Below are 15,007 nucleotides of genomic sequence, written 5' to 3' on the forward strand. Positions count from 1 at the left end.
TGTGCTAAACCCCGTCTCCCTTTATTTCTTGGAGGAAGCCCATCTTAATGTGACTTCATTATTTCTTAAGAACAAATGAGAGGGAGGTGGCAGTTCTATTCCAAATAGAGGGAGTGCGGCTTCGAGTTTCTTCTTTTCAAAAAGACACAGGTCTTTGAAAATGAAGGGCTGTTACTGAGCCTCACTCTCATTGTGGCAGCTTTCCTCGTCCCAATCCATTTAAAATAGGAGTTTCAAATAATGCAATTTATGAAATCCACATTTTCTGCCAAATTCTGCTTTGTGTGCATATGCTCTTTTGTTTCCCTTCTAACATTTCTACAGCTAGGATCCATTCTTTCTGGTACAGCTGAAGGATATGGATATTAAAATCAGATCGGCAAAAGATTTTATGGACGTGGAAACCTGCCAATCAAGGCTATAAAATAAAGCTCGTTGTGTGGCTGATATCCCCATCTCTTCTACAGTCTGACAATTGCTGGAGCTGGAGTGAGGGTGGAACTGGCAGAACAAGTGGGAATGGGAAAGAGAATGAAAGGATTCGATTAATTGTGGAATTTGAAAGTGGGGACAATTTACACTAAAGAATTGTTTTCAAAGACTTCCTAACCTCCAAGACATTTTCCAATCTGGTAACCTTTGAATTACAGCTGGAGGTGATGTTCTTGGAGCTGCCTCTGAAAGCTGAAATCCCAACCCGCCTGCAGTGTTTTCTTCTCAAATCCGCGACTTTGTCATTTTCTCAGGCAGACACACAAACACTCAAGAGTCCCCAGTAGTGTTTAAGGGAGAGGAAGGCTTTGTTGCTTTGTAGTAGCTCTTTTGAAGTGTTTAATTCCTCCTTTGTAATCTATTCATCAACACACATTTCAAGCATATCAGTTTTAGCTCAACAATTTCAGTCTTAGAGGCTTGTATTTTCTCCTGTGGCTCAGGGCTGCTGTCCAGCACCTGGGTGGCACAGTTTGTTTTATCTGTATTTAGAAATGTTAACAAAATTAAATACTTTTTTCCCTCGGTTTCCTCTTTCTTCCTACCAATTCAAGCTAAAGCGCCCACTGAGACCCGGTGTGCGCGAGGGAGGGAATGAGTGTGTGTGTGTGTGTGTGTGTGTGTGTGTGTGCACCGGTGCTTCCTTGTGCCTGTCTTTTTAAAATACAGCAAATGCATAAAAGAAAGGAGTTCAGCTGGAGCCACCGCTTCGCTCAGCAGCTTCTCCCCTCCTCCCAAGCACCGGCTTTTAATTTTCAAAAGCACTGCAATTGCTTGGTGTGGTTTCAAGAGCTGGGGTGCCATTCTCCCTGATGATGACTCTGCTGACGTCAATGGCATTCTTATCATGCCTCGTGCGACATCAGAAACCAGCCCTCAGAGGCTCCTCTTATTCACCGTGTCTGGCTCTCAGTAAAACCTGGACCGGATTTCCACAGAGTCGGGGATTCACTCCGCTTTCCTAGCAAGCCCTGCACTCAGATACCCTTCCTCTGTAAGGCAGCTTGCTGGTTAAGATTTTGTTCCTTAGTGTTCTCTGGTGCAAAGACCCCCTGAAGGAGAAGAGTGGATTAAGTGGATCAAAACGCTTCCTCTATGTCTGAGCTTTCAGAGATCTGCTCCTGTATGTATGTCCCTCCACCAAAGCAAGACTGGAGGACCTGCTGCTGTTATTCTTTAGGTTTTACTAAAGCCTTTGATAAGGTGCACACGACCCTGCACAGTAGACAAGACCCATTCCTTTAAGCATTCCTAGCTTACTCTCAGGGTCGGAACCACCCATCGTGTCCAAAAATTAACTCCATTTTCAGTTCTCCAGACTGCAGCAAACACTCTCCTCCTTTTTTCTCTCTTTCTTTTTTTAATAAAATGGGGGCTGGGGGGGAGGAGGGAATAGGTGGGAAGAGTGGGGAAATGATCAGAACTGAATAATAATAATGGTACTGATAATAATAGCTGATGACAATATGAAAACACAGTCTCATTGAGAATATAACATTTTCCTCTAAATCTCCTGACTTTTTAAGAGGCCTGATCTCAAAGACTGCATTTATAAGTGAAAACCCGTAATTCACTTCTTACCCAGCAGGTTAAGGGCAGTTGTTCTAGTAATGATGAAACTTTCATTTGTAGTGGTGTGGTTTTTTTTTTTTTAAATTGTTTTATTTTTTTAAAGATTTATTTATTCATGCATACAAGAACCAGGGTACAGGCCAGATGTGTGGGAGGGTGAGAGGATTCACCAGAGACAGAGTGGGGAGAGGAACAGGCAGACTGACGAAATACACTGCTGAGGGGAGCAGCAGGCTCGGCAGGAGAGGTCTGCCACACCATGATTTATTATGGTTCAAATCTACCCAAAACATTTCAGAAATATCTATAATTCAAATCTAGATGTTTAAAGAGTCAAGGTCATTTAGTGTGATGATAGAACAGTGGGTTTCCTCTGCTCTGTGGTTGATACAGACAAATCAAAATGATTTACTGAGCTACCCACAGCAAACCTACTAGGAGCAACTGTTCTGGAGAGAAGTAATAATGACACATGAAATGCACACTCATTGATTCCATCAAAATCTATTTAGAATCATAACATTGAAGGGATTTTGGCTTATATTTGGTTTAACCCTTCCATGTCATGTGAGCACACTAAGGCCCAAAGGTTGCTTTCTGACTCATTTAAGGTCATACAAAGTGACAGTCCTGACGAACTCACTCTGCCTTACTTTAAATAGTATCCTCTTTCCACTGCAGTACCTTATTCCTGATTGAAGTCCAAACCCACTCACCTGGAAATTTTCACTTTTCACACAACCAAGAATAATAATTCCTAATTTCTTGACTAAAATAAATTTTCAGGAATTTTTAGATGAATAGAGTTCTAGGAGTAGCTTTTTTGTCTTTGGTGAGTTTCACAGCTAGTGAAAAGATGAGGAAATAGAATTGAATGAAAAATACATGTTGGAATGAATAAAATTCAGGCCGCTTTAAAGAAAGAAATGGTAGAGTCTGGGAAGAAAGCAAAGATTTATCTGAGTTGCAGGTAAATACATGGAGCCCTGCACCCTGTCTTCATTCTGCCTCTTTTAGTACTTCACCTCCAGTCACCTGATTGTAAAGCTGAAAGAGTGATGTAATGTACTTGCTCCCTCATTCAAGTTATTGACTCAATGTTGGCTCACTTCTACATGTGACCTTTATAGTTACCATCTACCCCATCCGCCACCCCATATTACTTCTACCTTCTCAGAGGATGACTGCCCTTTTAAGTCACCTTTTGGTACTTTCTAGATGTGTATACCACTTTGGGGCAGAATGAGGGAGAAAAGATGGCACAGAGTTGAAAGATACTGGCCACAGAGTCAGACAGACCTGAGTTGGAAACCTGGCTTAGCCACTTGTTACAATATAATTTTAGGGCTTTCCTTAACCTCTCTGAGTCTCAGCTCCCTTTGCTATAAAATAGGGTAATTTATAAATTTGAGATGGTGCTTACTGTATTCCTATTACAATACCTGGCACATAGGAGAAACCCAGTAAAGGATAATGATACCTATAATGATGATTAAGGAAAAAATGAGAATCATAAAATTGGTGAGAACTAACAAAGTAGAACAAACTCACGAAAGATAAATAATGCTTTTCCTCTTGTAATCAGAATTAGAGCTGAGAAGTGCCACTAAAATTGAAAGGGCCATGTTTCTTTAAAAAATTTTCGAGTGACGAACTAATTATCTGAACCCAATATATGAGCATAGGCCTGCAAGATAAATTTCTATAAAATGTTAGTGGAATGCATTTTACAATGACTGTTTGATTGCAATTATGTCAAGTAGCTACAAAACCTAATGGCGCTCTTAAAAATTCTTCAAGGATTATTCTGAACCTGGTCTGTGAGAGCTCTTTAAGGTAAGGGATTATGGGCTGAGCCAGTTGCTGGTTTTCCTCTACCCGAGATAAACTGCCAATAAGCATCTAGGTGATAAGTAGCTTTGTGTACACTGAGATAAGAAGAAGCAGAATTAATTCCTTAAACTTAAAAACCAACCCTCATTGCCAGTAGAAGGCTGTGGAAAGCCTAGCTGTCCATTTGTGAGATAAGCCACAAGATCTCATAAAGCACATTTTCACTGAATACCATGTTATGACAAAGTTGAGTGCATTTCATTTCATTAATAAGAGAATTTATCAAAATATAAATATTTTCCCTTTCACAGACATCAATGATCTAAAACAATAACATCATTCCTTTCAGAAATAAATTATAGCAACACTGGTTTAATGTGGCTCACCCAAATTTTATATGTAAAACTGGAGAGGTCTGAATAAATTCTACTTTGTATATGAATGAAGGAAGCACAGATGTCAAAAGAAGGGTGTATGATTCAGAAGAGGGTGTTCATCTACATGAGTTAGACTTCAACCAATCCATTCTACCTGGGGCATGGGAGAAAAAGAGCTCTTCTTTCTAATTGAATGGGCAGGTCTTGCCTACTAATCAAAGTGTTACATCCAATCAATATCTTAGTCAGTTTTAAGTGTTTGATATCCTTTCTGCTTCACTCAAGTGAATGGAAAGAAAGGGTTTAGTCATATCTAACTACTTCAAGGTATTAAGAGTAAAATGCAAATTTGGGGCCTCTTTGGTGGCACAGGGGTTAAAGACAGCATTATCAAGCTATCGCCAGCCACTGCAAGAGTTCAATCCCCGGCCCACCAGGAAGCAACCCACACGGCACAGCAGACTGCAACTCTCCTGTCTCGCCCACTGCTTCTCTCAGCAGTGTATTTCAGTAGATCCACCTGTTCTGCTCCCCACTATCTCTGGTGAATCCTCTCACACACCCCGACCCTGCACCTCTGGCTTATACCCCAGTTCTTGTATGCATATATAAGTAAATCTTTAAAAAACGCAAATTTGATTATATCATTTCTTTCAGCAAAATCCTTAATTAATGATGCTCCATTCACTGGACCATGCCCCCAGAAGGCAAGTGCCATTTTTCAGTTCTTCCAACCAAGGGATGACTCCTTTATTATCTGTTTGCCAAAAGATGGTGTCTTTTCACAATATACAAAGATACCTTAAACATACGAAAGATAAAGAAGCAATCCTTTCAGAGACAGATTAATGCTGATTTGGTTACATGCTCTCACACAGCTTGTGTTTTGCTTTTTTGATTCTTTTTTTTTTTTTTTTCCAAAGATTTATTTATTTATTTATACAAGCACTGGATACAGTCAGAAGCGCTGGAGGGTGAGAGAATTCACCAGAGCCAGAGCTGGGAGCAGAGCAGGCAGAAGGACCAAAGTACACTGCTGAGGGGAGCAGCGGGTGGCAGGAGAGGTCTGCACGCCATGTGGGACCCTCCTCCGGTGGCCAGGTTGCAGCCGGGGATCGAACCGGCACCGCGGAGGCTGCAGGCAGCTTTGCAACCCAGGGCTCAACCGCTGCGCCACCAGGGAGGCCCTGCTTTTTTGATTCTTAAGGCATTTCAATAATGTATTTTATTTAACTTTTCTTTCTTTTACTAAATTCTGAAGTGGGAAATGTGATCCCATAGTTTACCTATGTATCCACAGATCTTATTATTTTGCCTGGTACACAAATAGTTGATCAATAAAAATTGGTTACATAAAATTTGGTTGTTACGTCATGTTCAAAAGTTAATGTTTCTCTCTAGAAGATATCTGTAAGAGGACATGATACAATTCTATTTCTCACAAATGACTTTAACATGGTCACTGTACAAAAAACATAGGAAGACGGTATTCAAAAAAAAAAGTCTTATTGGTCTTTGGTGAAACTGAAAAGTAAAAGGCCAATGCAACACAGTTACACACACACACACATTATGAACGATTTCCACAGGCCCATTTTGAAGATGACTTCTCTTTGTGTCCTTTTCTATTCTGCCATATAAATTTTTTGTAGGATGTAGGAAATAAATATTCTAGTATGAAATCATGGTTCTAGTATATGGTAGTTGTAATTATTCTGTTGAAAATAGCTTTACTTGGCAAATATTAAGAATTGATATGTTGGTAATACTATGTCCAGGCTCGATATTTTTTATTTTGAAAATCCAATGTCTGGGAATCACTGACTTGGCAGAATTTTCCTATTGGAACATAGCATTGAGGATTTTTGTGATACATGCCTTAGCTTCTAATTGTGTGTTGTTCCAGCTTACAATCCTTCCTTCTTTTACTTCCCCATTTTTATATTTTAGTTTTCTGATATTCCCTACAACTATACCATTTTTAACTTTATTATTTTGTGTGGAACTCTTCATAGCACTTGTTCCCACTATACAGCTACCTTAGGCCTCCCAAATTGGTTTATTTTACTTATCATGGTTTATTTCACTTTAAAAGAAATAGGTTAATGTTTTAAATTTCTTATTATATGAATTATAGTAATGGGTCTGATACACTCACCCATCACTAATTGGAAAAATTAAAGTTATAAACTTTTTTAAGATTTATTTTTATTTATTTGTGCATACAAGAACTGGAGTGTAGGCTAGAGGTGCGGGATGAGAGGATTCACCAGAGACAGAGTGGGGAGCAGAACAGGCAGATCAACTTAAATACATTGCTGAGGAGTAGCGGGCGAATCAGGAGAGGTCTGCTGCACCATGTGGGTCACCTCCCTGGCAGGGGATTGAACTCATGTTGCAGTGGCTGGTGATAGCTTGATAGTGCTGAGACTTTAACCCCTGTGCCATCAGAGGGGCCTTCAAGTTATAACCTTTAAAGATAAAAGTAAACTAAGTTTTCTTTACATATATTAGTCTCCCTACTGGTATGCCCAAGGAATATGGATGCCAGGTGAGCCAAGAAAATGATTGCCCTCAGCCCTCAGAACAAATGAATGCCATACTAAACACAAGCCATAATCTTTATGACAGTAGTTTTTACTAGAAATATAGTATCTATTTTTGTCATTTGGGAAGATCTCATCCAAAACACCTTTACATTATTCAATACACGTGTAAGTTGAAATCAAGAATACAAATCTCAACGTGATTCAGAGGACCTTACTCAATGGAATAACATTTAAAATTTCATCTTCAGGTACATCTTCAGATGTAGCTGTTAAAAACAGTTAATATGGGGAAGCATACAATTAACAAATCCACAAAAATAACACTGGCTTCATCATCCCTTTAAGAGTGGTTCCGATTGCTATTCCTGTTACATGCACATGCATAGGACCTTATGGCATTTACAGAATATTGACAATAATAACATCTCCACTTGACTGTAGGATGTGGCATTCTTTATCAGCTCTGCTTTGGAGTACTATTTACCTTAACTTCAAGACAATATATTGGAAATGTCTTTGTCAGTCAAACTTCATATGCTATAGAAATGATCATGTTGCTCAACATGTCCAGCCTGAGCCTGATTAGACAATGGCAGCAAGTCAAGACTGTTCTAGAAAAGGGAGATCTTCCAATTGCATCAGGAATTTCTTTTTTCTTTCTGTTAATGTTAGTATTGTGATTAGTGTCTGTCAAAGAATACATTGGCTTCAAATATTCTTCTTAGTCACTGGTTTTCCATTCTTATTTAGAAAGCTGGAAAATTAACCTAATTTTTTTTTTGCTCTCGTTCTGAAAATCTTGCCATGTGCATGAAGCATATAAAGGAATAAAGGTACAGATTTTGTTATATACATAAAGCAGAAGAGAAGCCCCCTCACCACTACTACTCTTAGCCAGAATTCATACTTTCTAGTAGGAGCAGTATAAGTCATGATGATTTTATGGTGTAGAAGAACAATGATTTTAGAGATAGCAAAACCTGAGTACAAATTTTAGCTCTGCTCATTTCTAGTTATATGAACACAGACAAGTGCTTAATCTTTTTAAGTCTCAGTATTCTCACCTGTAAATGGAGTCCATAGACTTATAATGACTCAGCAAGATAATTTATTTTAAGTATTTATCACAATATGTGGTGCATATTCAGCACTAAAACAACTAGAAATACAGCACTAAATAACAGTGTGCTATATTGGAACATTAAGAAAGCTTAGTTCATAAATGCCAGGTCTGATCTGATCTAATTCTGCCAGTAAATTGTAGACATGTGCATGGGCCCTCCCAGGTGAGCTCTGCCCAAACAAGACCTTGGACTGGAGTAGCCCCAGTAAAGTCTTGGTCATCACTGCAATTGCCCCATCTTTTCTGCATCTGCACTCTGGAAGGCCCGGCCTGGGTAATGATATCTGACTTAACAGAAACTGTCTGTATACATGTAAGAGACCCTGACTTCCCCAAGGACCAGGGGGAAAAGGTCAAGTGAGTGAAGTTTCTGTAAAGCCACATCAATGAAAGACAAAAATGTGGAGAGAAAAAGCGTTCCCCTTTTCTTTTGCAAGTGGACTGTTCCAAGGTACAGTGGTTTTATACAATCTCATAGGCAACATCTTTGCAACTTGGCAACTAGCTGCCCTTTTTGTGAAAAAGTGACAACTTTGGTGACGTACTACCTCATATCTATTTTCTCTTTTGCTCTACTCTATTCCTTTCACCCCTCTTGCTTCCGTGATTCCCTCTCCCCATGAAATCACTACCTTGTAAGCTTCTCACAAAAGCTATCTCTGAGGGAATTTGGGCTAAGAATGTGAGATTCAGTAAAAAATTAGACAATTAGTCTAATAATGAAACACAATAAATTCAAAATCCTTGATACCAATTCCAATTAATTCTAATTATCTACAATTTCTTGGATTCTCTCATTAGTGCAAGCACTTAAGGCCACAAGACCACCTCATTAAAAAGCAAAAACCAACTGATTCAATCAGCACAATAAGGGGCCTTTGAGGACAATCCATCATTTGTTTCCTTCCATAGAGTCTAATTTCAGTGATAACCTAAGATAGCATGTTTGGAACCACTTAGTGATGTCTTATAGGGGAGGGGGAGAGGGAGGGAGGGAGAGAGGGAGGGGGGAGAGAGAGAGAGAGATTTTCCTCTTTTCAAAGTCATGTTCTCTTGTATTTAAAGTGTACAGTATGTTAACATGCAACTCTGACATCTTCTTTTCTTCAGAAACATGCCCACACTTTATAGGGAAAGCTATATATTGAGGTTCCACAAAAAAATGAAAATTTCACATTGAACATAGATTCTAATGTTTGGAATTCCTCCTAGTGCTTACACATAACTATCCATAATTGCAGTTTTTCAACAGGGGGCCCACAGTAGCCGCTCTGGTTCATTCCACATTGTATGACCCCTCTCACATAGTGGTGTGGTCTTTAATTCCAATGGCCGCAGCTGCCATCTTCCTCAGCTGACATGGGACACTTTTGCTCTTGTGCCTCATGACATAGCATATGTGAGCTCTTGATTATTACTCAGGCTCCTCTCGTTTTCAATTTCTGCACTAGTTTAGGACTGCTTTTTGCATAGGCACATTTGCTGAGTTGGCACCTCACAGGTGGTTTGGTTTGTGGCGTATTTTAATAGCTATGAAACCACAGGTTCAGCTATTGGGTTGCAATGAATTACATAATGCATGTGCAATTCTGTGCACTTACAAGAGGATTTTCCTAAGACCCCAAATGACCCAGGAAAGGGACACACAGAAGGGATTGCACCTCACTGAAATCCCCAGCAAAGATGCACTTATCCCAAAGGACATGCCCTTACTCTGAAGGATGGTGGTCTGTGGAAGGCAGATCTGCTAATTATCCAACTACATTAAGGCACATTTATTTCTGATTCCTTTTGGTTCATTTTATTTTGGTTTGGTTTGTTTTCTGTTCTTAGCAATCAGGCCATTTTATGAGTATTTTGGCAAGCAATAGTAATAGTTGTTTTCTCTAGGAAATTTTTAACCTTTCAAACATAACAGAGATCTTATGGACATTGTAAATTCAATTAAATGTGGTCCATGATCCCAGGATGATGATCATAACTCTTTTGCTTTTTCTTGCTAATTCTGTCTTGTTTACTTGGAATAAAGAGTAAGCATGATGCTCCTGGGATATTACGATAGCCTGAGTTATGGGCTCGTAAGCACAACTCTTTCTGATCTGGATTTATTTTCCAGAAATCCCTGTGCAAGAGAACTGAATCCATTCAAGTTCCATTTTATCTCATTCTCATAGTCCATTCATCCACTAGCACAAATAACAGCTTCTGTGTGCTAAGGACTAGGCTCGGTGACTGTGATAATATGCTGACAAGACCCCTGTGCTTAGATCACATGCCATAAGTACCTGTTGAAATACTGGCTTTGGCATTCTTTCTCCAAATTTCTATGTAGCATCAGAATTTATAAGAGGATGCTAATAATGCCATTGATGTATTCACACATTCATTATTCATTCATTCTCCATTAATTCAAAAACAATTTTTTACTGAGGATCTACTGTGATAAAAGCTGTGACGAATGCCAGGAATGCAAGAATAAAAGACACAGAGGCATCTAGATGCCATGTGAAAAAGAAATCTGACTACAGAAATATTTTAAAAGTCTAAGTGGTAAAAAACAAACACACATACACACAAAACAAAACAAAACCAAAAAATACCCTGAATAGCGTTCAATTAGAATAAAGAAAATGTTTGCAAAAAAAGGGTTTATTTTCTTGATATATCAGAACAATAGCACATTAACAAAAAAATAAATACATATATGCCTCAACAGATAACTAACTTAATCTTTTGCAGGGAAGAAACATGGTCCACAAAATATGAAAAGATAAGCAACTTTACTTAGAATCAGATCCTATGTGATGGTAGGATAATAACTTGACCACTTGCCAATGTCTATGGAAATTTTAAGGAAATTTCACTGCTAAGAATTTTTCCATTGAATATACAAATCTTCTTCAGCTTCCAGTGGAATTACGTACTTATAAAACCTATCACAAGTTGAAAATATCGGAAGTAGAAAATATTTAATATCATCTAAAAAAATGCCGTTGCATAGTACACTGTGGAGTGTGGGTCGTTTACACTGGTGGACCACGGGTGGCTGGCTGGCAGCTGGTGCCTGGCATCTCAAAAGAGTTATCTTACGGAATATTGTTCCTACTGAATGAGTATCACTTTGACACTACAGTAAAGTTAAAAAGTATAAATGGAACCATGGTCAAGTTGGGAACTCACAAAAGAACACCAAACTTTCAGGCACAAGGAAACAATGTTATTTATCATAATAAAAAGTTGAAAATGACCTACAAGTCTATTGATAGAGTCAAATGGACTATTACATATGACATAAGGAAAAACTAGGTGTCGGGGTAATAAGAATGATATTTAGATCATTATCTGTCAAAACACAAAGAACCCCAGCTATAGTGTTCAATTAAAGAAAAAAAAGCAAAAGATAGAATAGTATTTGTGATATTATCTGGAAGGAGATGCAAGAAACTATTAACAGTGACTCCAGACAGTCATGTCCAAGCAATTAGAGTTGGTACAAGTGACATTTGTTATCCTGCCCTCACATGTGATGCTTCTACTATAAGTGGGGTTATCCTTATAGGGTGTGCTGCTCCAAAATCTTCAAATTTTTGTATACAGCTAGAATCAGGAAAAAGTAAAGATCAATGTACTTGTTTTCAAAGGAATGAAAACTTAAGGGAGAAAGCAATAAGGGGTGGGTAGGGGAATCAGCTCATTGTAATCTGCCCAGGACTTCTTAGTTTTATCTCCCAGAATCTCCTCAGTCCTGGGCAACTGGCCACCCTAATCTGTCTCAGGTTTAGCACAGAGATATAGGTATGAACTGAATTTATAGAAGGGACAGAGGCACTTTCTTTCTTCCTACACTCCAGCTTTCTGGTAGCAAAGCCTAGATACTAAAGGGTTCCCCCAATTTTCCACAGGTGAAAGTTGCATATCTTTCCTTTGGTGCAAGGATTCTGAGGTTTGCTTTGGTGATATGACCTTTTGGATTAGGATTTCTAAAGCTGGGACTTTTCTGAAACTTGTGTACAGTTTTAGAGCGGGGGGTAAGAATAGGCTATTGTGAAAGAACTGGAAGAGAAGGGATTTAGCGATGAGGAAGAAAGAGTTATTTGTGAGGCTAGGTTAAAAAAAATCCAAAGAAGTTTTCAAAGCAAGGAAACTCTTCATGGTGTGGATAGGAAGGGCTAAAGCAGTACTCATTAAAAAGACTGAAATGCTATCTATGAAATTAAGTTTTAAAAGCATTTTAGGAGAAGATTTCAAAACAAAACACACTATCCCTTCCAGCGCCATCCATGTTGCTGCAAATTGCATGTGTTTATCTTTTTTGAATGCTGGGGATCATGCTCAGCGAAATAAGCCAAAAAGAAAAAGAAAAATACCGGATGGTCTCACTCATAGCAGGAATCTAGAAAACTTAAATAAGGGACCAGAAAAATGAATAACTATAAGAAAGCGAAAATCAAAATCAACAAAAAACTATGAACCAGAGACACTTTTTGGGGGGTGAGGGGCGGGAGGGGAGGGATTGGGGTCAGAATGGGGGGGTTGCAATTGTATGGGGAATATAAAAATAAAATTTATTATTTAATAAAAAAAAAAACACACTATCCCTTAGGAACTACTGGCTGTAATCAACAATTCCTATGCTTCTGACACTTTCCATATGACCCAGGAGACTTAGAGAGAAGAGCTAAAGCAGAAGACCTAAGCTATGCCGGGCAGCAGGTGCCATGGTCTGTGTACATGATCACCCTTATCAGCCTAGCGGAAGGAGAAGTCCCTGGGGATCTTTCTGTTTACAGTGTCCAAGGCAAGCGTGAAGACAAACACTGCGGACACATGTTCCTTCAATTTTGTCCCTGTAACTGGGTAATGTTTCAGATTTGAGAATAGCACCAGATGCATCATTATTCTGTGCATGTGCTTCTCATAATAATGTTGGTATTCCTCTCACATATGCTCCCACCGTAACCATTTATGGAAGGGAAGCTGTAGCCATTTCAGCCTGGTTAGATTTGCTAAGACTTTTTACAGAAAGAAATTCTCCATATTATTTGCCAGCTGCTTAGTCTCTTGCCCTCAACTTCTTTACCCATCCAGGGTGTGTGTGTGTGTTGATTTCTGCACGGATATATCAGTAGCTTTTCAAGTCCATATTCATCCTGCCCTCTGGACCATTCATTCAATCATTTCATTAAATATGGAAATGACTGGGGTGTTGGGAGGAGGAACTGGGGTTTCACGGATGAAAACACTGATTTTTGCTTTTGGGAGGCAGTATCAATGAATACTATAACATTGTAAGATGATGGTAGTGTGTGAATGATTTTATGAAAGTGTAGAGAGAAAAATTTAAACTCAGGAGGAAATCAGGAATTGCTACCTTAAGAGAAAAGGAAATGGCTTCTAGTCTCTGCAGAAGATAAAGATAGAGAAGACTTTCAGGGGAACAGAATAATAGATGCAAAACCTATAGAATTGTGCAAGGGCGTGGCTTTACCAGAAAACCACAAGCTATGGATTGGGATCCAGGAGATCCCAGCAGCTGCCACCACTGGGAGGAAGGAGCCTGGAAAGGTCATTGTGAAGAGAGTATGAGGGGCAGGTGGAAGAAAGGACAGTCAGACCTTTGAGCAGGTATTTTATTGCAAGCATTTTATACTGGGTATCCCACATGATTACTCCAATAACCCTCCGATGACAACATTTCTCACACTATTATGCTGATGAAGACACAGAAATGAGAAAGGACACACCTAGGCTGACCCACAATGTGAGGCCAGGCGTGTCTAATACCAAAGTCCCTGGTCATTTTACTACAGGACACTGTTTTTAGATGAGGAGTAAATTTTAAACTTTACCACCAAAGGCAATGAGGACTCTGATGGGTATCATCTGGGGAGAGATATGATCAGAACTGCGTATCAGAAAAATACTCATTACTACTAACACAATAGTCACATGCCAGAGGAGGAACTGGAAGCATGATGACAGGCAGGGGCGTTTTCCCAGGAGGGCAGAGAAATTTTTCTTCTCATTTCTTTTTTGGGAGGGGCAACAAAAGTTAGCATTTAGTGGCACATACAGTAAAGTTGAAGTTTCCTTGGGTCTTGATTTTGTCACACTTGCATTTATACTTAGAAATATGCAAGTGTGAGATTCAAGTTATAAAACTAAAGGTGATGGATTTCAGAAACTGATGCATCTTAGAGGGGAGTGGGACTAGGGGAGGGCATAAGGGGATAATGATACTAAATTGCCAACATTGGGAAACAGTTAAGATCCATGCAGATGTAGTCCCATGTGGATGGCCGGGCTGGCTAGGTGACAGCCATGCTTCTTAAAGGCACTATCTAGAGATGCTGGGAGCAGATGAAGCAGTTGCAACTTGCACTTGTATAATTACTGCAGAGGGTTTCACTCTGTTAAGTGATTCTGTTGCTTTAGAAGTCTGAGATGAGGCCTGTCCTAAGAGCTTTCTTTAGCCACATGTCTGAATGTAGCTATAAATTTCAGTCAAGTCACTTCCTGCAAATTGAATCTAGTGAAAGAAATCAGGGACAGGAAGGATCAGGCTAAGCACTCAGGATTGGTGGAGCTAATTCACTTCCTAGAAGGTCTGACAGTTACTATAATGCTTCTCTGGAAATACAGGTCCTTAGATAAATATTTATTTTGCACATATGAAGAATACTTTTTTGAAGGAGGTAAAACAAAATCAGATAGGGTTGAAATTCTTAGATGAAGAACTATCCTATTATAAGCTCTAGAGAAGTTCGAGACTCTTTTCAAGAGAATTAGAGAAAAAAATTTTCTACTTGATCTTTTTCAGAAATATCAACAAACATTTGTATTCCACAGTAGATATAAATCCTTACACCAGAGGATCAAGATTTTAAGATGGCAAACACATTCTTATAAAGATATGGTTATAGGAACTGGAGATGTAATAATATTCCTTGATGTGATTCTGTTACAAAAACTTAAAACTTATTTATCTTAGGGTCAAAGAGATAGTTATCCTTTAAGGGTTGTAAAAATCTGGCTATATAACAGGAATTGTCAGAGCATTC

General features: G+C 39.0%; 1 protein-coding gene across 7 annotated transcripts in view; it reads right to left on the reverse strand.

Annotated features, from left to right (window-relative positions):
* Positions 1-15,007, reverse strand: part of LOC119260262 (cAMP-specific 3',5'-cyclic phosphodiesterase 4D) — an 832,289-nt gene that overhangs the window by 128,351 nt on the left and 688,931 nt on the right. The window contains exon 6 of one of the 7 annotated variants that reach the window (XM_054687947.1): positions 175-501. The exons of the other annotated variants lie outside the window; for them this stretch is intronic. Within the exon in view, the coding sequence (XP_054543922.1) occupies positions 419-501 (83 nt within the window). The 3' untranslated portion in view covers positions 175-418. Of the gene's footprint in view, positions 1-174; positions 502-15,007 lie in introns of those variants that run through there. 7 annotated transcript variants of the gene reach the window in all.

This window comes from Talpa occidentalis, unplaced genomic scaffold (assembly GCF_014898055.3).
Source record: "Talpa occidentalis isolate TD23 unplaced genomic scaffold, MPIMG_talOcc4v2.1 talOcc4.6, whole genome shotgun sequence".
NCBI lineage: Eukaryota > Metazoa > Chordata > Mammalia > Eulipotyphla > Talpidae > Talpa > Talpa occidentalis.